The sequence below is a fragment of the Rhinatrema bivittatum genome, chromosome 7 (assembly GCF_901001135.1).
Source record: "Rhinatrema bivittatum chromosome 7, aRhiBiv1.1, whole genome shotgun sequence".
In the NCBI taxonomy this organism is placed as follows: Eukaryota; Metazoa; Chordata; class Amphibia; order Gymnophiona; family Rhinatrematidae; genus Rhinatrema; species Rhinatrema bivittatum.
The window spans coordinates 45,376,027-45,398,778 of record NC_042621.1 but is presented as its reverse complement, the minus strand read 5'-3'; the positions used below and the strand labels follow the sequence as shown (position 1 = coordinate 45,398,778).

Below are 22,752 nucleotides of genomic sequence, written 5' to 3'. Positions count from 1 at the left end.
AGCACCGGTCCAAGTACAGATCCCTGAGGCACTCCACTGTTTACACTTTTCCACTGAGAAAATTGACCATTTAATCCTACTCTCTGTTTCCTGTCTTTTAACCAGTTTGTAATCCACGAAAGGCCATTGCCTCCTATCCCATTTTTCGTAGAAGCCTCTCATGAGGGACTTTATCAAACGCCTTCTGAAAATCCAAATACACTACATCTACCGGTTCACCTTTATCCACATGTTTATTAACCCCTTCAAAAAAATGAAGCAGATTTGTTAGGCAAGACTTCCCTTGGGTAAATCCATGTTGACTGTGTTCCATTAAATCATGTCTTTCCATATGCGCTACGATTTTGATCTTGAGAATCGTTTCTACTATTTTTCCCGGCACTGAAGTCAGGCTGATTGGTCTATAGTTTCCCGGATCGCCCTTGGAGCCTATTTTTTTTTTTTTTATATATTTTATTTTATTGAGACACCAACATATACAGAAAATGTAAACATTCAACAATGGTATTGACATAATGATCATTTCTACAGAAGCTAGACACAGAATGTAGTTTATCTATGCATAAAATAACTATATAATTAGGTCTACATTTCAGACCGTGTGAAAACCCTTCAACCATAGAACATTGGAAGATGCAAATGATAGTAAACCATTGTAAAGCCCATGTGTTATGTCATTTTATTTTTAACAGAATGATTCCCCATTATATTTTCCCCTCCCCCCAACCCTCCTTACCCTTCGTTTGAAATAATTTGGTTTTGGTTTTCCAAGAACAAACCTGGTATAAGCCTCCTGAACTGGTTAATTATCTATTCCACCCAGATCAAACAGTGCAAAACCAAAAGTCCCCAATTACATCATCCCGACCTCCCCCCCTCCCCTGCCCCCAACCCCACAAACAGGAACAAAACATCCATGTATTCCAATCTCAACGGTGAAAACATCAGACTTTTGTCCACACAAGTCAGAAGGGAGCCCTCCAGGGTAGAATTAGTCTGGATCTATGCACATTCATTAAGGATCCGACTTCTAGCAGCATGCGGAAGAGTTTGTATATATGGGCCCCACACACTCATAAATCGCTTGCGGCGTGTTGGAGATATTCGAGAGGAAAGTTGTTCCATATGCATCATAGCAGAAAAAAGATTTCTCCAAGCCCAGAAAGAAGGGGGCGCAGTGTTATGCCAGCCTATGAGAATCACCCGTTTTCCAACCACACTAGCCTTCTGTAGCAATAACCGGATGCCAGGATCCTGTATTCTCAACGGGGGTATACACCCAAATAGAATCCACAATGGCGCCACCGGTATAGAAATATGTAAAATTGTGGCTAAATATTGGGCTATCCTAGTCCAGAAGGAATGAACCGCAGGGCAAGCCCAAAAAGCATGAGCCAAAGTGCCCCGTTCTTTATGACAACGTAGACAAGAACCTGAACTAGCGATATGTTGTCTCTGCGCCATCTGGGGCGAAATATATGCCCGTCCTAAAAATTTGTACTGTAGTTCTCTATAGTAAATGTTGTACGAGATCCTGGCAATCCAACCATAACAGATTCTTAGTACTGAGGAGGTGACCACAAATTCCCCATCAGCAGTCCATCGATCCGCCAGTGTGTCATACATCTCATTACCTTTCCACTTATACAGACTTTTATAGTATTGTGATAAGTCGGTGCCTTATTTCTTGAGAGAGCCAGCAGTGTTTCCAGTTTCTGGAAAGCTGAACGGTGCTTAAACGCCATAGGTATGGCCTGTATATAATGTGTAATTTGTAAATACGTGAATGCAGTGATCACCTTCCTCCCATAACACTCTTGCATTTCAGAAAAAGACATCAAATTCCCCTGATCCATAAATAAATGCCCCACATACTCAATCCCCGCCTTCTGCCACTCTTGAAAGGCTGGTGAGGTAGTCCCTGGAGTAAAATCAGTGTTACCAGTGATCGAAAGCAAATAGGCGCTGACCCGCGTCACTTGGAGAGTTTACTCAAAGTAACCCACGCCTGTCTGATCGGCTGCACTACCCTGGAATGAGTCAGAAAGGGGGATAATTTCGCCGGCTCCACCTGGAGCGCGTAGCTTACACTAACAGGGTGTAAGAGGGCACTTTCAGCCATAAAACTGGTATGTGAGGAAGTACCAAGCAACCAATCTCTTATGATACGCAAATTAGAGGCCACTGCATATAATACCAAATTCGGAACCCCTAATCCTCCCATTCCCCACCGCTGCTGTAGCCAAACTAATGGGATTCTCGCTCTACCTCCTCGCCACAGAAACTTCCTTAAGAAACTATCCAATTGAGAGGCATCCCTGTATCTTAAATGAAGAGGCAAGGTTTGAAATAAATACAGCCACTTTGGAAGAATAACCATCTTATATAAATTTACCCAGCCACATAGGGATAAAGGAAGATTTTGCCAGGTGGCAAGGGTGTCCTGCGTGAGACGCTTAAGACGTGGTACATTAACTTGATAGACTAGGGAGGGGTCAACTGGCACCTGGACCCCCAAATATCTAAAGGTATCTGTAGCCCATTGTAATGGAAAAGGGCCACGCCATCGCTCCCGCAAAGCATCCAGAAAGGCCAATGCAGAAGATTTATGCTCATTCAACCGAAACCCCGAAAAAGTTCCGAAGGAACCAAGCACGCTGAGCAATGAGTTCAAGGAAGTAACAGGGTCAGTCAAAAAAACCAACAGATCATCAGCAAAGGCCGCACATTTAAATTTTTCCCTATCAAACCGCACTCCTCGAATAGTAGGGGTTCTTTGTATTGCTAGCAATAAGGGCTCCAGTTGCAAAAGAAAGAGAAGCGGAGACAAAGGGCATCCCTGACGAGTGCCTCTCTTAATAGAGAACACCTCCGACCTATCTCTATTAGCCAAAATGGTTGCCTGCGGGCCACTATAGAGTAGTTGTACTGCCTCGTAAAACAAACCCTCAAAACCCATATGTCGTAGGATATGAAACAAGTAACTCCATTCCACTCTGTCAAATGCCTTTTCGGCGTCAAAACTAATAACGAGGTATGGAGTATCTGTATTCCGACACATTTCCATTGCCACTAAAATCCGTCTTATACTTGAAAGGGCTTATCTCCTCCAAACAAACCCCACTTGATGTGTTCCCACTAGAGAGGGCAAAATAACAGCTAAACGATCCGCCAGTATTTTAGCCAACAACTTTTGATCAAAATTCAATAGGGAAATAGGGCGATACGATTCAGGTAACAATGGGTCCTTCCCCGCTTTAGGGAGAAGAGTAATATGGGCTTCGTTCATCTGGAAGGGAAAACTCCCCTGCCGAATTAGAGAAGAAAATAATGAAGTTAAGGGTCCCGTCACTTTATCAATCAAGCCCTTGTAAAATTCTGCTGAGAGACCATCCGGTCCTGGGGCTTTCAATCGTTTGGACCTACAAATAACCATGCGGACTTCCGTCTCAGAAATCGGCATGTTTAAGGCCTGCTTTTGTTCCTCAGTGAGAGTAGGAATCGGGAGAGAGTCACAAAACTGTAAACATGCTTCCTCCGACCAACTCTCTGCCTGGTACAAGCATTGATAATAATTTCGAAAGAGGCGCAATATGGTTCACGTGTTTGTCTCCACTTGCCCATTTTCGTTCTTTAACCCCGTGATAAACCGAGGCGCTCTGGAGGATCTTATCAAATGAGTCATCAATTTGCCTGCCTTATTACTATGTTGGTATAGCTGGTGTTGGTAATATAATATACTTTTCTTGGCCCTCTGATGCAATACTGTATTTAAAGTACTTTGTATAGATAAATATTCATCCCTATTCTGCCTTGTGTTAGTCTGAACCAGACGAACTCTAGCCCTGTGTAATTGATTGGTTAACAATAAAACTTGTTTATTCAAAGTCTTCCGACGATGGGCAATATATGAGATAATATCCCCTCGAATAACTGCTTTAGCGGGATACCAGTACAACACTGGTTGCTCAGAATGGGCCTGGTTCAAGGAAGCATAATCTGCCCAGCGCTCTGTTAAATACTCATTAAAATGTCTATCTCCAGCCAAATAGTAAGGGTATCTCCATAACCGAGCCCCAGGCAAAGGAGACCCAGATTGGAAATCCAACCAGACAGGGGCATGATCCGAAATCAAAACATCATCGATACCAGCCTCTTGAATTTTGGAGAATGCATGTGCACTGGTTAAGAAAAAATCTATACGAGAATAGGTTGCATGTGCCCTAGATAGATGAGTAAATGTTTTTTCCCCTGGATGTAGAGTACGCCACGCATCTACCAAATGCAGAGTTTTCTCTAATTGAGCTGGTCCCTTCCCCATACCATATTCTCTGTGACGATTCTGCGAGGCATCAAGCTGTGGGTCTCGGATCGTATTAAAATCCCCTCCCATAATGATAGTATCAGACATATGTGGGAGAAGGTATTGGTACAAAACTTGAAAAAATTTTTTGCTAAAAGTATTCGGGGCATACAGATTACATAAGATTAAGGGCTGATTGTTTAACTCTCCAATCAGTATAAGAAACCGGCCCTCAGGGTCTTTAATTTCCTTTCGAACTTGATACGGTAACCCTTTATTAACCAGAATCGCCACCCCAGCTGAGCGAGTTGTAGCAGATGCATAATAGACCCCTCCCACCCAACCTCTAGATAATTTAGTGTGTTCGGCATCCATAAGGTGTGTCTCCTGTAGGAACCCAATATCTGTCCCTTTACGTTTTAAAGCCTGTAGAATCTTAGACCTCTTAATTGGGGTATGAATGCCACAAACATTCCAGGACACTATACGAGTCTGTGTGTTAGGCATTCATCCAAAAGAAAAGGTAGTTCATGTTAGCTAATTTTGTAAACCATATGGAGACCCTCCCAGCTAAGGCCTCCGCGTGCTCCATCACCCGCCTCATGTCTAGGACATACCCAAACCCACCTATGTGAGTGTAAGGAATACATAGGACTAAATGGTTTAAATAAGCCAGTAAGCGTCTCTCCCTCTTTACCAACTCCCTCCCCCCCTCCCCCCCTACCTCTATTCCCCTTTACCCTTAACCCCTGTCTCCTTACAACTACCATTATGCCTCAGATCCGTAAACTTTCCCACACGGATCTCTGCCTGGAGGAGTGTCACGGACAAGATAGCCGACCCCCCCCCCCCCCCCCCCTCGCTCCCCCCTCTACCTCGATTATACTAAAGAATATTGTAAACTTGAATTTACAACACCTCTTCTTATCCCCCTTTTTTTTTTTTTCCTCATTATGTATCTCAAAAATTAACAATTTAGGAAACCCAACTTTATAGCAAACCCGATTGAATTTACCCTGTAAACCACAAAATTGTCCGAACTGTTCAGATCAGCCCTGTTCCAATGCACTCTCCAGCGTTGATGAGACTTTGGAAGCTACTTTCCTCCTCGGGCGTTCCACTCGCTGCCATCTTGACACTGCAGGTACACGAGGCCTTGCCGCCGTCTCCTCCATAATAGGCGGAGGGGGCTCTAAACCTGCCTGATGGAAAACATCTGTGGCCTCCCTCGCTGTTTTCAAACGAAATGTCTTCCCATCTTTTTGAAAAGACAAAGAAAAAGGAAAGTTCCATTGGTACCTTACATCTGCTGTACGTAGGGCAGCTGAGACATTTCTCAAATCATATCTTTTTTTTAAGGTACTCGCTGCAAGATCCTGATACACCGACACCGTTGCATTTCTCCAGCTCCATTGCTTTTTCTTGCGAGCCACCGCCATGATGTTTTCTTTTTGCAAGTAGCTATTAAAGTTTATTATGATATCTCGTGGTTTGTTATCTCTGCGTACTCCTAGCGCCCGATGTGCTCGTTCTATAGTAAGGAAGATCCGTGTCACACAATTTTCCCTGGACGCCGAACCCTTTGGTTCTTGATCTAGTAGAAATAAGCAAAAAGATTTGGCGGCTTCCATGCTGTCCTGAAACTCTGCATTTTCCGGCACCCCACACAGCCTAATGTTCATTCGCCGTGATCTGTTCTCTATATCCTCGAGCTTTTCTTGTATAGTAAGCAGTTCACTTTGCGTTTCATTGGTTTTCTGAGTTAAGGTGGTCAACACAGCCCATGGCCTTCCACTTGTACATCCAGGTCATCAACTCTGTGTCCCAGCGCCAAAAAGTCCTCTCGCAGTTCAGAAAAAGAGTGAAGCAGTTCTTCTTTATTCTGTTTCATATCCGCGCGAAGCTCAACAAACCAGTCTCTCATAGTAGCCTTGGTAGGTAAATCCGAAAGGGACGGCACACTCTCCATGGATGCTTGTGGGGATAAAATCGGTGCCTCGGAGTCTGACCCCCCTCCTCCGGTCCCCTCGGTCTCATCCGCTATGTCAGGCCCCGTTTTTCTGATCTCTGCTGCCATTCTGGTAAAAGAAAATTTTTGTAGGTCTCCTTTTTTCCTTGTTGCCATCAGTTCGGTGTAAAACACCCCTAGAAATTTCCTGCTGCCCCTACTCACCTAAAGCTGCAGCCGCTGCAGCGATCACGAAGGGAGGCCTGCGCGGTCGGCGCCCAGACCCGTCGGGGTAAGGCCTTTTAAATTCCCTTCCCCCCGGCGAGCCTGACCGTCGATCCCGCGGCTCAGCGGCAGCCCCACGATACCAAGACCCGCCCACCAACGCGAACAGCCAATCAAGCTGCAGAGGGACTTTTAAAATTCTTCACCCTCCGGCGGCGTCTCTATTTCCTGCTGCCCCTACTCACCTAAAGCTGCAGCCGCTGCAGCGATCACGAAGGGAGGCCTGCGCGGTCGGCGCCCAGACCCGTCGGGGTAAGGCCTTTTAAATTCCCTTCCCCCCGGCGAGCCTGACCGTCGATCCCGCGGCTCAGCGGCAGCCCCACGATACCAAGACCCGCCCACCAACGCGAACAGCCAATCAAGCTGCAGAGGGACTTTTAAAATTCTTCACCCTCCGGCGGCGTCTCTATTTCCTGCTGCCCCTACTCACCTAAAGCTGCAGCCGCTGCAGCGATCACGAAGGGAGGCCTGCGCTGTCGGCGCCCAGACCCGTCGGGGTAAGGCCTTTTAAATTCCCTTCCCCCCGGCGAGCCTGACCGTCGATCCCGCGGCTCAGCGGCAGCCCCACGATACCAAGACCCGCCCACCAACGCGAACAGCCAATCAAGCTGCAGAGGGACTTTTAAAATTCTTCACCCTCCGGCGGCGTCTCTATTTCCTGCTGCCCCTACTCACCTAAAGCTGCAGCCGCTGCAGCGATCACGAAGGGAGGCCTGCGCGGTCGGCGCCCAGACCCGTCGGGGTAAGGCCTTTTAAATTCCCTTCCCCCCGGCGAGCCTGACCGTCGATCCCGCGGCTCAGCGGCAGCCCCACGATACCAAGACCCGCCCACCAACGCGAACAGCCAATCAAGCTGCAGAGGGACTTTTAAAATTCTTCACCCTCCGGCGGCGTCTCTATTTCCTGCTGCCCCTACTCACCTAAAGCTGCAGCCGCTGCAGCGATCACGAAGGGAGGCCTGCGCGGTCGGCGCCCAGACCCGTCGGGGTAAGGCCTTTTAAATTCCTTCCCCCCGGCGAGCCTGACCGTCGATCCCGCGGCTCAGCGGCAGCCCCACGATACCAAGACCCGCCCACCAACGCGAACAGCCAATCAAGCTGCAGAGGGACTTTTAAAATTCTTCACACTCCGGCGTCGCGCGCCGAAGGAGCGCGACAAAGGGGCCTGCCCCTTTGTCGCGCCCCTTCGGCGCGGCCCCGAGGAAGCCCCGAGTCTACATCCTGGTCTTTGGTTTGAGTTTATAATTCCATTCTATCTCTGTCCGCCCTCCTACCAGCTCATTCAACATATCAGCACCAACAAATCAAAGCACAAACATCACTAAAGAACGGCTTTAACTTTAACTTTAACTTTAACTTTTAACTTTCAAGCCCCATCTATCTACAAAAGAACTGATAAACCAAACCACATACAGGTAGATAGTGGCACCAGAGACTCCAAGCCACTGATCTACATAACCCAAACAAACTTCACAAAGAAAGCTCGCAGAACTTCCAGATCTACCAGCAGACCCCTCAGAAGATTTGTAATATCTCATTATACGTCCACCCAATACCACCAGGTCTTCCTTAAGCTTCCACTTAACATTCACTCATCTTTCTCCGGACTGCACTCACCCAACATACCCCATCATACATACAGCACTCTTCTAACATTATCCACCCAGCACTCTTCAAACCACATTCATCCAGCTCTCTTCAGACAGCATTCGCCTAGCACTCCTGTTAACCGTAACAATTCCCACAGTCTTCCACTTCAGCCACTTACATCCCAACATGCACCCCCTCACAATTCCCATCATCCACAATCCCAAATGGAGAACACCAAAGCCCCCTTCCCTCCCCCATCACAATCGTCAACAGAGGCTCAGGCCCATCTTACTGACACCACTCACTCAATTCCTTGGACTAACTCTCTTCTCACTCACATTGATTAATGCGCAATCGATCGCTAAGAAAAGTCATATATTCAACGACTACCTATCCGATACAAAACCTGACATCTTTGCTATCACAGAAACCTGGTTAAAACCCACCGACACTGCACTAATAAATCAGTTACCCATACAGGATTATGATGTTCTCTCTATTCCCAGACCTAAAAAAAGAGGAGGTGGACTTCTCCTCGCAGCCAAAAAAAACGCTGGGTCTGACTTTGCAGACTTCCAATAACATATCAAAGATTGAATTTGCCCTATTCAACTCAAAACATCTGACTATCGGCCTAATCTATGCTCCCCCCGGAATACTGGAAGCTGACCCATCTTCCATCATAGAACTTACAGCAAAACACCTAAATTCCACGAAACCTACCATCCTCATGGGAGATTTTAATCTACATGTAGATATCCAACCTCATTCTACCAACTGTAAAACTTTTCTCTCCTCTCTCAACAATATGGGTTTCAGACAAATAGTGACTGAACCAACCCACAAAGCAGGCCATACGCTGGACCTTATCTTTATAAATGAAGGTATCACAACCCACACCACTCCAACTTGCACTCCAATACCTTGGACAGACCATCGAATTATATCATCGGTTTTAAAAATAAAAGAACTTCCACCACAATCCACACAACCTATAACTATATCGCTTAGGAAACAGTGCTCAGGAGACCAACTCGGTGAACACCTAGCCAAGGAACTTGAGCACCTAGACCTATCCGACGTAAACTCAGCAACTTCATCATGGACCAACATCACTAAAAAGGTTGCAGATCAAATTTGCCCCATGTCAACTAAATCTATCAATCCAAACAAAGACAACAGGAGACCCTGGTTCACACCAGAGCTAAAAAATCATAAACACGAGTTGAGATGCAAGGAACAAAATTGGCGAAAAAACCCATCTACAACCACCCTCCTCATCTACAAATCATGCCTTAACTCATACAGAAACAACATCAACACAACAAAGAGAATATTCTTCTCCAAAAAAATCCACCACCTCATCTTTGATTCAAGAGCTCTTTTCTCCTATGTATCAACCCTCACAAAACCCCCGGCACCGACCATTCCAGACGATCAAGCACTCACTAAAGCGAACGAACTAGCAGACTTTTTCGACAACAAAATCACTTCACTTCTAGCTCCCCTCAAGGGACCATCTACACATCCAAAACACGTAATCAACCTCACCCCCCAATCTTCGCAATCACCCGCTCAACAAACACCTCATTCAACCGCTCAACCACCACTCCCAACAGATCAACAACCATCGCACCCAAATGTCAAACAACCTAACACTTCACTAACACTACTCAACACTTTTGAGCTCACATCCACTCTAGAAATAGAGAATATTCTCAAGAAGATAAAACCATCCTCTCATCCATCAGACCATATTCCATACAACAAACTGTGTCTGATCTCCAACACCATAGCCAAACCTTTAGCAGACATTATTAACTGCTCCTTCTCTCAAGGACATGTCCCGAACCAACTCAAGTTAGCCATGCTCAAGCCGCTCCTCAAAAAACCTAACTTACCCACCTCAGACCCAGCAAACTTTAGACCCATAGCAAACCTCCCGTTGATTGCCAGAGTTATGGAGTATGTAAACAAACAACTTACAGAATATCTTGACGAAAACAACATCCTCACCTCAAACCAATTTGGCTTTCGCAAGTCTATGAATACCGAATCATTATTAACATCATTATCAGACACTATCATTTTCAACCTAGAAAAGGGCCAACCTTGCCTCCTCGCTCTCCTTGATCTTTCATCAGCGTTTGATACCGTTAACCACTCATGCCTCCTGCAACGCCTAATAGACATTGGCATTACAGGAGTAGTTTTTAACTGGTTCAAATCATTTTTGGAGAACAGAACATACAAGGTCAAGATAAATAACAAAGAGTCCCACACCATCGAATCCAAAAGGGGGGTACCACAAGGATCATCCCTCTCCCCGATTCTTTTCAATATTTATCTACTCCCACTTTGTCAACTTCTCACTAACCTTAAGCTAAGACATTACCTATACGCGGATGATATTCAAATCCTCATCCCTATAGAAGATTCCATATACAAAGCCATATCATTCTGGAATAAATGTCTGTCAGCTATCAACAATCTACTCACCAGCCTCAACTTGGTTCTAAATAAAAACAAAACTGAAATCCTCATTATAACTCCGGAAAACTATACCCCTTCCTCACATTCTAACACTAATCAACATCCGGTCACCACAGGGCTCTCCACCACACAACAAGTTAGAGATCTGGGAGTCATCATAGACAACAGACTCAGTCTCAACAAATTCGTCAACAACACAACAAAAGAATGTTTCTTTAAACTTCAAACATTAAAGAAACTCAAACCTCTCCTCCTATACAGAGACTTCCGCATGGTTTTACAAGCCATCATACTCCCAAAGCTGGATTATTGTAACTCTCTCCTCCTAGGCCTTCCAGCATGCACCATCAAACCACTTCAGATGGTCCTGAACGCCTCTGCAAGAATTCTATCAAATGCCAAAAAGAGAGATCATATCACCCCAATTCTCCACCATCTCCACTGGCTTCCAATTAAATACAGGATCCAGTTCAAGTCTTTAATGATGATACATAAGGCCTTACACAACATCGCACCTCTCAACCTAACATTCCAAATTCAATTACACACATCTGTGAAACCAACCAGAAGCGCCTATCAGAACAGACTAATCACACAACCTGTGAAATCCGTTCTGAGGAAACGTGCATTATCCACAGCAGGCCCTTCACTTTGGAACTCGCTCCCTCCAGACCTTCGTTTAGAACCATGCCACTCTACATTTAAAGGGAAACTTAAGACTTGGCTTTTCAAACAAGCTTTCCCCTAGAGCCAAGAACACGAAGAAAAGTCTTTTCAAGCCCACAACGAGTTATTCAGATCTATTTTTTTCTTCCTTTGTTAATCAGAAATTTACACATGCTGACTTCAATGTAAAACTTATTACTTTGTTTTTGTTCAATGTAAAACTTCTTTTATTCTGTTCTATGTAAACCGCTATTTGTAGCGATAGTTACTGTTCTTTGTGAACCGGGGTGATATGTATATTATACAGGAACCTCCGGTATATAAATTAATTTAAATAAATAAATAAATAGGTAAATCCGAAAGGGACGGCACACTCTCCATGGATGCTTGTGGGGATAAAATCGGTGCCTCGGAGTCTGACCCCCCTCCTCCGGTCCCCTCGGTCTCATCCGCTATGTCAGGCCCCGTTTTTCTGATCTCTGCTGCCATTCTGGTAAAAGAAAATTTTTGTAGGTCTCCTTTTTTCCTTGTTGCCATCAGTTCGGTGTAAAACACCCCTAGAAATATTATATGCTTGCGAAATGTCCAATCGGGCCCGCTATTAAAGAGGTGAAGGTTGAAGCCTGGGGAATCCAAAAATTTAAGCTGCCATCCTGACTCGTGACAAATTGCGTCCCCCAATTCCTGACATTCTAATACAATTTTTGCTTGAGTCCAAATAAGAGGAGGTAATAAGAGGCAACAGACAGAACAGATCCTTCACTTGATTGCTGCCTCTTGAAAATTGTTTCAATCTGTCCTGGGTGGGGAATCGCCACTACTACGAATGCTCTCACCAGCTTCCGGGCTGTGACAGGGTTCCAATCGTCCCTCCTCGTTCTCGTGTCCCCGCTCCAAGTATAAAGATTGGTCTCTGGCTGTACGGAGCTTCAGGCGCAGGCAGCCATCTCGGAACGCTGCCCCCTTATCTTATTTGCCAGTCCACATGGTTCCAGCACTTTAGTCGCGATCTTTCTCCTCTGCCTGCGGTCAGTTGTACCTCCCACACATCAATTTCTCAAAGTAATGGGGCTTTCGGCGGCTACAGCTTGCATTAGATGGTCCCCTTAATGAACTTAGCTCCTACTGCTAGACCATTTTTTCAGGGACGGGGAAGGGGAGGGGGGAGGACAGATGAAGCTCTTTCTCCCGGCTCCCTGCCTCTGAAGCTTGAGCTGTGCCCGTCCCCTTAGCCGCCGATGCAGATGGAGAATATTTATTTTCAGGTGTGTAACGATACTGACAAACTTTATTTTTAGGCTTTTGATCTTTTTACTTTGCGCCGGGGTTATGTCTTGTATGCCGACTCCCGCCTAATTTATCCTCTTCAAAATGGCGGGCGTCACAGCCAGCAACTGTGTTCTTCTCTGCCGCTTAAAATTACCGGTTCACTGCGGCTTAGATTCGTTTGTGAGCGGTTGTTTCTCCCCTAATGCGCTGCCTCCTGACCCGCTGTGAGATTCCCAATCGGGAGTGAGAGTTAAGAAAAGTTATAATAAATTACCTCTCTGTCCGAACGAAGCTTCAGACTCATGCAGCCCTCGCTAAACATGGCGGTCAGCACCAGGGGGATAGTTTTTAACGTTGTGCCTAATGGGGGGTGCTGCACTTTAGGCGCTCGCACCGGTAGCAGGGCTGTTTCGGGGATCCGCCTGTTCTTCCCTGGTCCCGTCTCCCTGCTCCGGTTTTCGCGGCTAAGATGGCTGCCGGAGCGAAGGTAAAGTCCAGGCTATGCTCTCGCTCAGCTCCTCTGCTGTTCTACAGGCGGCGTTTCCGTGAGTTTTTTTTCTGACCTCGTGATACTGCAACTCCTGCCTGATCGGGTGCTGTGGCTGAGGTCCCGATTTTAAAGATTACAGATCGCGAAAAAGTTTGTCAGCGAGAAAGCAATGCCGGAGCCTCAGGCATACGCAGCCATCCCGTTTCGCTGCCTGGAGCCTTTTTTAAATATTGGGGTTACATTGGCCACCCTCCAGTCTTCAGGTACAATGGATGATTTTAATGATAGGTTACAAATTTTAACTAATAGATCAGAAATTTCATTGTTTAGTTCCTTCAGTACCCTAGGATGCATACCATCCGGTCCCGGTGATTTGCTACTCTTTAGTTTGTCAATCTGGCCCGCTACATCTTCCAGGTTCACAGTGATTTTGTTCAGTTCATCTGACTCATCACCCCTGAAAACCATCTCCGGAACTGGTATCTCCCTAACATCCTCATTAGTAAACACGGAAGCAAAGAATTAATTTAGTCTTTCTGCAATGGCCTTATCTTCCCTAAGAGCCCCTTTAACCCCTCGGTCATCTAATGGTCCAACCGACTCCCTCACAGGTTTCTTGCTTCGGATATATTTTTAAAAGATTTTATTATGAGTTTTTGCTTCTATGGCCAACTTCATTTCAAATTCTCTCTTCGCCTGTCTTATCAATGTTTTACACTTAACTTGACAATGCTTATGTTTTATTCTATTTTCTTCAGATGGATCCTTCTTCCAATTTTTGAAGGATGTTTTTTTGGCTAAAATAGCCTCATTCACCTCACCTTTTAACCATGACGGTAATCGTTTTGCCTTCTTTCCACCTTTCTTAATGTGTGGAATACATATGGACTGCGCCTCCAGGATTGTATTTTTAAACAATGTCCAAGCCTGTTGAACCTTTGCAGCTGCACCTTTCAGTTTTTTTCTAACTATTTTCCTCATTTTATCAAAGTTTCCCTTTTGAAAGTTTAGTGTTAGGGCTGCAGATTTACTTTTTGTCCCCCTTCCAGTTATTAGTTTAAATTTGATCATGTTATGATCACTGTTGCCAAGTGGCCCCACCACCGTTACCTCTCTCACCAAATCCTGCGTTGCACTAAGAATTAAATCTAAAATAGCTCCCTCTCTTGTTGGTTCCTGAACCAATTGCTCAATGAAGCAGTCATTTATTACATCTAGGAACTTTATGTCTCTAGCAAGTCCTGATGTTACATTTACCCAGTCAATATTGGGGTAATTGAAATCTCCCATTATTATTGCTCTGCCAAATTGGTTTGCTTCCCTGATTTCTCTTACATTTCATCATCTGTCTGACCATTTTATCCAGGTGGACGGTAGTATACTCCTATCACTATACTCTTACCCAACACACATGGGATTTCTACCCATATAGATTCTACTGAGCAATTAGACTCTTGTATGATATTTATCTTGTTGGACTCTATACCCTCCCGGACATAAAGTGCCACACCCCCACCAAGTTGATCCTAGCTATCATTGCGATATAATTTGTATCCTGATATAGCACTGTCCCATTGGTTATCCTCCTTCCACCAAGTCTCTGTAATGCCAATTATGTCAATCTCATCATTTGCTGCTATACACTCTAACTCTCCCATCTTACTTCTTAGACTTCTGGCATTCGCATACAGACATTTCAAAGTGTGTTTTTTGTTTGTTTTAACAACCTGCTTTTCAGTTGTTAGGGATAATTCGGAAATCATTAGCTTCGTTGATTTTTTACATATAGGCATATGGACTATGTTTGCTTTTAATGGAACCTCTCTGTTGGGATGCCCTTACTCTCCTGTTTCATTAGTATTCTTCAAGGATACATTTCTCCGAACCATGCATTGCTGAGTGACTGTCGGCTTTCCCCCTTATTCTAGTTTAAAAGTTGCTCTATCTCCTTTTTGAAAGTTAGTGCCAGCAGCTTGGTTCCACTCTGGTTAAGGTGGAGCCCATCCTTTCGGAAAAGTCTCCCCTTTCCCCAAAAGTTTCCCTAGTTGCTTACAAAGCTGAATCCCTCTTCCCTGCACCATCATCTCATCCATGCATTGAAACTCTGGAGCTCTGCCTACCTCTGGGACCTGCACGTGGAACAGGAAGCATTTCAGAGAATGCCACCCTGGAGGTTCTGGATTTCAGCTTCCTACCTAAAATCCTAAATTTGGCTTCCAGAACCTCTCTCCCACATTTTCCTATGTCGTTGGTGCCCACATGTACCATGACAGCCGGCTCCTCCCCAGCACTGTCTATAATCCTATCTAGGTGACGCATGAGGTCTGCCACCTTCGCACCAGGCAGGCAAGTTACCAGACGGTCCTCATGTCCACCAGCCACCCTGCTATCTACATTTCTAATAATCGAATCACCAACTATAATGGCCGGCGTAACCCTTCCCTCCTGGGCAGTAGCCCTGGGATACTTGTCCTCAGTGCGAGAGGACAATATATCACCTGGAGAGCAGGTCCTTGCTACAGGATCACTTCCTGCTTCACCAGGGTGATGTTCTCCTACTGGGAGACCTTTCTGATCCAAGGCAGCACTGGGGCTGCCAGACTGGATTTGGGACTTGGCTACTATGTCCCTGAAGGTATCATCAATGTATCTCTCTGTCTCCCTCAGCTCCTCCAAGTCAACCTCCAAGGGTTGAATGTAAGGGGAGAGCAGGGAGAGAGCTAAATGTGCGGGAAGACTATGGGAAAAGGGATAAGAATCTTAGTAGTTTAATGGGGGGTGCGGGAGGAGGAGGGAGGGAGGGGGGGGGTAGAGGTGGAGAGAACGGAGAAGCTGAGGGATTAGACAAATGCTTGCTTGAAGAGCCAGGTTTTAAGTTTCTTTTTGAATTTCTGGATGCACTGTTCTTGCCGCAATTCAGGAGGCATGGAATTCCAGATTGAGGGGCCTGCGATAGAAAGTGCATGTTCTTTTGTGGTAGTGAGATGGGTGTGCTCCGTGTACCTTTGTAGGAGGACCTGGTTGGTCTGTTAGTGGTGTGAAATTGTATGGAGTTATTTAGCCAGGTCATGCTCTGGTTGTGTAGGGTTATATGTAAGATTGAGAGCGTCTTGTAGATGATACGTTGTGATATCGGGAGCTAGTGCAGAACTCTGAGAATGGGGGTGATGTGATCTGTTTTGTCGGTATTTGTAAGGATTCTAGCAGCGGAGTTTTGTAGCATTTGGAGGGGTTTGATAGTGGCTTTGGGGAGACCTAGGAGTAGGGAGTTGCAGTAGTCTATTTTGGAAAATATAGTGGCTTGGAGGACCATGCGGAAATCATTGCGGTGGAGAAGTGGCTTTCTTCAGGGTGTTTAGTTTGAAGTAGCAATCTTTCATAGTCAAGCTAATGGATTTTTTTAGATGTAGGTGATTATCTATGGTGACGCAAAGGACTCGTACATGCTGCGAGAAGGTTATCACGTGGGGTTGGGGGTTTATGGAGATGTGAGGGAGTGAGATGATAATAAACTCAGTTTTAGAGGTGTTAAGTGCCAGGTTAAGGTTAGTAAGGAGACTGTTGATTGAAGCTAGAGCATTTTCCGTGGTTTTGAGGGCATTGTGTAAGGAGTCTATGATGGGGATAAGGATTTGGACATCGTCCGCATATACATAGTGAGTGAGGCCCAGTTCTGAGAGAAGTTGGCAAAGGGGTAGCAGGTAGATATTGAAGAGGGTGGAGGATAGAGGAGCCTTGAGGAACACCTCTGGGTAGATTGATAGGTTTGGATTCACTATTGCCTATTCTGACCTTGTAGAGTCTGTTGTGTAGGTACGATTTAAACCAGAGGAGGGGGTTTCCAGCTATGCCAGTTTCTGTGAGTCGGGTTAATAGTATGTTGTGGGAGGGAAGCGTAGTATTAGATTGGAGATTTTGTTGTTGAAAAAGTGTGCAAGGTCATCACATTTAGTTTGGGTGTCGTCTTCAGGAAGTTTAGTGAGGTCAGAGATGTATGCAGAAAGGGCTTTGGCATTGTATTGTAGGTCGTGGATTCTAATGGCATAGAAGTCTTTTTTTGTTTTTTATTTTATTTATTTATTTATTTATTATTTTTATATACCGACATTCGATCTCAATCGAGATATCACACCTGTTTACATTCAGGTACTGTAGGTATTTCCCTATCCCCAGAGGGCTTACAATCTAAGTTTGTACCTGAGGCAATGGAGGGTAAAGTTACTTGCCCAAGGTCACAAGGAGCGACAGCAGGACTCAAACCCTGGTCTCCTGGTTCATAGTCCACTGCTCTAACCACTAGGCTATTCCTCCTCCCCTTTTTTGGGGGGGATAGTCGTATGGTATATGTGCAAGGAGAATTTGTAAATTGCAAGTTGGGAGGGAGATGGGTCTTTGCGCCATTTCTTTTCATGGTTCCTCAATGCATGTTTTAGTTTTTTCAGTTCTGGTGTGTACCAGGGTTTTTTTGAGTTGAGGGAGGGGTTTAGTACTTTCGTGGTTAGTGGGCAGAGAGTGTCAGTGATGTTAATGGTGATCTCATTCCAGGATGAGAGTGCGGTTTCAGTGTCAGAAAGATCAAGTTTTGAGGGAGGTGATTAGATCATCTCTGCTGCAGGGTTTTCTGAAATTTATAGTTTTTTTTTGTTTGTGTGATGGGGCATGGGTTTTTTTTGTTATGGATAATGTGGTTGTTATAAGCGTGTGGTTGGACCAAGGGACGGGGGTGCAGGTTGGTTGAGAGGATGTATGTGTTAATGAATATTAAATCAAAGGTGTGACCCGCTTTGTGTGTGGGGTTAGTTATAATTTGATTGAAAGCCATCGCATTAAGTGAGGCTAAGAAGGTGTCGCAAGTGGGGGTGAGGGGGATGGCGTCTACATGGAGATTGAAGTCTCCGAGGATGATGGCCGGTATATCCAATTCTATGTTTTCTGTTAAGAATTCAATGAGGGGTGAGGGGTTGTTTTCAAGGAGACCTGGGGTGGGGGGGGGGGGGGGCATAGACTAAACAGATTTGTAGATGTGTGGATTTAAATAGCCAATTTCTAGTTTGGGTGCAGTGCTGACTGGCAGGGGAGAGAGTCTGAGCTCTTTCTTAGCTGCTAGCATGAGGCCTCCTCCTCTCATTTTGAGTCATATTTGTGTGAGGGAAGTTGGTTTAGGAGGACAGAATCGGTATCCTTGAGCCAGATTTCTGTTAAAGCGCAAATGTCAGGGCTGGAATCTAGCAGGATATCATTGAGAAAGGGTGTCTTTTTTTTTTTTTTGCAATGGATTGTGAGTTGCAAAGCATAAGGGAGAATGCAGTGAGCCCCAGTAGCTGAGTGAAGGGGGAGAGCATGATTGGTAGTAGGGATCTTGATTGTGGCATGGGAATGTTTAGATGTGGCTTCCTAAGTTTGTGAGAGTGGTGTTTGAGGATGGGAATAGGGTATGTCAGCATGTTTGGATGTTGGGGGATGTGTCTGGAGTGTGGAAAGTAGTGTGGAGGGTGAATGCAGAGAATGGGGTGGGGACGGAACGACCGTCAAGGAAAGAAGATAGGGAGATGGTATGGCGGTTTGGGCAGAATGGGAGGGCGTACCGTTAGAGCTAAGGGGGGGGGGGGGGGGGGGAGTATAGGCACGGTGCCTGAAACGAGCGCGAGGCGGTAAAGAGCTTAGTGCGTAGATAGGGTGATGTCACTCGAAGGGCGGGCCTCTGCTTTGGAGCAAGCCCTTGACTCGAAGAGGCCTAGGAGCCTTCAGGGAGGTCGTTGGCAGGTTCCACAGAACCCGAAGGGTCGCCGCTGATAGCGGTGGGCTGCGTGGGAGCGAGAGGAGAGAGGTGAGGATTGGAGTGCTCCAGGCTCAATAAGTTCAGATTACATTAGATCGGGGCAGGATGCAGAATTAGACGAGCTGTCCCGCGACGCTTCTCTGTTGCTCAGGGAGCTGTCCCTTGACGCTTCTCTGTTGCTCAGGGAGCTGTCCCTCGACGCTTCTCTGTTGCTCAGGGAGCAGCACAAAGGGGCATACTAAGGGGCAGGCCTCTTAGTCGCGCTCCTTCGGCGTGCGGCACCTACGGGTCACCATCGCAGGTTTTAACTTCGGTCCCTCGGTGCATCTTGATGCAGCGGTCTGGGGCGGAGACTTCGGCGCTGGAGGTCGGCAGGCCGATAGGAGAGGGCAAAAACCGGTCGCAGGCTTGGGGGGCTCACAGGTCGGCGCCTCGTGGTGGTGGACGGGAGCAAAGGCCAGTCCGGGGCCTTAGGGGTGCTCTGCTCACAGGTCTTCGGCGGCAGTAGGCAGCAACGTTATTTTTTATTCCTAGACGACCAACATCTAGGCCCCCCTTGTGCCCAATTACCATGCCTGCAGCAATGCTCATAACCCCCAAATTCCCCTAAACATTTGGTGGTCTCATGATAATTAATTGATGTTTGGGATTTAAACATGATCACTCCATGGAGGTGTCCCCATTCTTCTTGGAAGCCTGTTGCAGTTCTGCCACATGGCCTTAGAACATAAAAACTGGGTCAGACCAAAGGTCCATCAAGCCCAATATCCTGCTTCCAACAGTGGCCAAACCAAGTCACTAATACCTGGCAGGATCTCGAAAGTCAATAGATTCCATGCTGCTTATCCCAAGAATAAGCAGTGGATTTCAGAAAGTCCACCTTAATAAAGGTTTATGGTCTTTTCTTCCAGGAACTTGTCCAAACTATTTTTAAACACAGCTACACTAACATCTTTCACCACATCCTCTGGCAATGAATTTCAGAGCTTAATTATGTATTGAATATCAAAGTGGCCTTATCTACTCTTTGTTTGTATAAGAATTCCTAGCACCTCCTTTTCTGTAATCATTTCACATTTATCAATGCTGTTTCCCATCTGAGATCCATCATGTTCCCCCTCTTTTTTGTAAATACTGAGCAAAAGAACTTAAAATTTCAGATTTCTGTCTTTTGCTGGTGCTTCTCTTTGAAGATTATACTAACGTACTTGTAGCTATGTTTAACCATGCTTCTGGTGCTTTTTCCCGCAGGTGCCATTGTGATGGAGAAGCCCAACGTGCGGTGGAGTGATGTGGCTGGGCTGGAGGGAGCAAAAGAAGCACTAAAAGAGGCCGTGATCCTCCCCATCAAGTTCCCACATTTATTCACAGGTGAGAATTGTACTGGTACAAAATCCTTGAGAGATCTTGCACCCCAACCCCTCCCCCCAGTGCTCTTGCATTTTGGGGCCTCTTTCTGCCTCTCTTATGTTCCTTGGTTTCTTCTATTATCTCTTATCTTGGGCCTTGTTATCTCACAGGTCTTGGATCATTCCCATGTATGTTCTCTTGGTCCTTTCTCTCCCTGTCTCATACCAGACACTGTGCCCAGCTTTGCATTCCTATCTCTTGCTCTGTTGTCTTCTGTGATTTGATATATTTATTTATTATTTAGATATTCATTCATTTATGGATTTTTGATTTTCCACCTTTTGCAAAGTTGGTCTCAAAACAGATTGCAACAAATTTAAATGAAATAAGGCTTACAGTCAAATCAGAATTTGCAATTAGCGTAGCATTGGGATCTGGCATAGGAAATCCCATTTGTGAATAGTTTCAGGACTCAGTTGAGTCCCTGTTATGTATATCACAGTCCCTCGTCAGAAGTTCAGGAAGTTGGGTTGAAGATGTGGATCTGGGCTGAAAAGCCATACCTTAGCTTTTTCCTGAACTTAAGGCAGCCTGGCTCCAGACGCAGGGTTAGTGGGACTTTGTTCCAAATGTTTGGTGCATAACAGCAGAAACTGCAAAGTCTCGTGCAGAACAATCTGGCAGCGGTCAGGGGAGGAGAGGAAAGAGGAGCCATTTCAGTACACCGCAGTTCCCTTGAGGGCATGTAAGGGGAGAGAGAAGGGGAACTCATAAGCACATCTACCAAAAGTTCAGGGACCTGTTATTCAAGCATTTCAAGACAAAGCAGAGCATTTTAAATTTTATCCTGCTTTCTAATGGGAACCAGTGAAGATGATGTAGAATTGACTCGATGTGATCAATTGCTTTTGCACCTCCCAAAATTCTTGCAGCAATATTTTGTAAGACCCGGAGGGGCTTCAAAGTGTAATGTGAGATGCTTTTGCGGTAGCAAGATTGTATTTATCAAGGAAATTATGTAGTTGGTGGATCTGATATAGATATATGAAAGAAGGCCTTACTACTCTTGAAATTTGGGGTTCCATTGTCAGATTTTGGTTGAGATGAACCCCCTAAGATTCATACCGACTCCTTAGGATATAAGGTGGTCTTTCCAAGTGAGAGAGGCAATTTTAGGGGTGACCTTGGCGGCTGAGCCAGAGGTGTTCCGATTTAGATGAGGGTGATGCAGTGGTATAGTTACATCAGGTCTCCAAGAAGGCTAGGAGACCTGCATGGAGGGACCATGATTAAACCCAACTCCAGCGAACATGGAGGCTGGATTTTAACATGGCAGAGGGTCCCGGGCTTTTGTTTAAGTTGAAGATGGCAAGGCCTGAAATGGCTTGCTAGTGAAGGTGGTAGGTGCTGTCACAGTACCATATTATGGGAATGCTGGGGAGGAATGGAGTGATAGGAAAAAGATTGAGAGGTTAAGTAAAAGATATGGGACAGAAGGGAGTTTGTGATGGGTTGCATGTGGGAACTCATAAGCACATCTACCAAAAGTGTACAAATCTCAACTAAGCAGGCTACATAAGCCATTTTGTCTATCTGTCGTCATTTTGTAACCCTGCGAAAGTGAGGAAACATATAAGCGGTATTGAGGCCCAAGCTAACTGCTTGCTGTGTACTGCAGGTAAACGCACCCCCTGGCGTGGGATACTGCTCTTCGGACCGCCTGGTACAGGGAAGTCATACTTAGCGAAGGCTGTAGCAACAGAGGCTAACAACTCGACCTTCTTTTCAGTCTCATCCTCTGATCTTATGTCCAAGTGGCTGGGAGAGAGCGAGAAGTAAGTGGGAAGAGAAGTGTTTCATTGGATATGAGGAAGAAGAGAGGCAACCCCGGGTATGGGAGAAAGCTGAATGTGTCCTAAGATGGGGGAGAGTGAGGATTTGTGAGAGGGTGCATAAAGAGAGACTGTTTGTAGCTGGAGTGAGGCCTTCTTGCCAGAGAGTGGGAGGTGTTTATCTGATGGCAGGCAGTTGTGGTGGAAGTTATGAGGTATTTGATTGGAATGGAAATCTTTTTTGGGGGGAATTGGATTGTGTGAAGCCGAGGTGTTTTTAGCTGTGGCTGATTGCAGTGAGATGTTCTTGATGGGGTATTTGGTTGAATGGAGTGAGGCAGTTTGAGGTGTTCGGATGGGTTGACTGAATTAAGGTAAGTGTTAGTCTGGCATGAGGTGTTCTTAATGTAAGTTACTATTCATTATGTTATGTAAAGCCTTGTTTAATATGTTTCTTGTAAAGCCAGGGGCACTGTTTCCCGTCCCGCGGCATTATTGTTGTTACCTGTAAACCGGACTGATTTGTTTCCCAACAAGAATTTCGGTATATAAAAATTCTAAATAAATAAATAAATAAAATAAAGTGAGTTGTTATTTCTGTTCATACCCCAGATCAGTCCAGACTTCTGGGTTTTGCCTCCCTGCCAGCAGATGGAGACAGAGAAAAGTTTACTGCTGCTACATAACCTAATGTGCTACCTGGAGTCCCTCACTATTTCTCTGACTTCAGCAGACGGTAGAGGTGTAA

General features: G+C 45.5%; 1 protein-coding gene across 1 annotated transcript in view; it reads left to right on the top strand.

Moving 5' to 3' along the window:
- VPS4A (vacuolar protein sorting 4 homolog A) overlaps nucleotides 1-22,752 on the top strand; it is a 192,183-nt gene that overhangs the window by 72,050 nt on the left and 97,381 nt on the right. Inside the window, exons 5-6 of the mRNA XM_029608314.1 lie at nucleotides 20,074-20,193; nucleotides 21,851-22,007. Of these exons, the coding sequence (XP_029464174.1) occupies nucleotides 20,074-20,193; nucleotides 21,851-22,007 (277 nt within the window). The remainder of the gene's footprint in view (nucleotides 1-20,073; nucleotides 20,194-21,850; nucleotides 22,008-22,752) is intronic.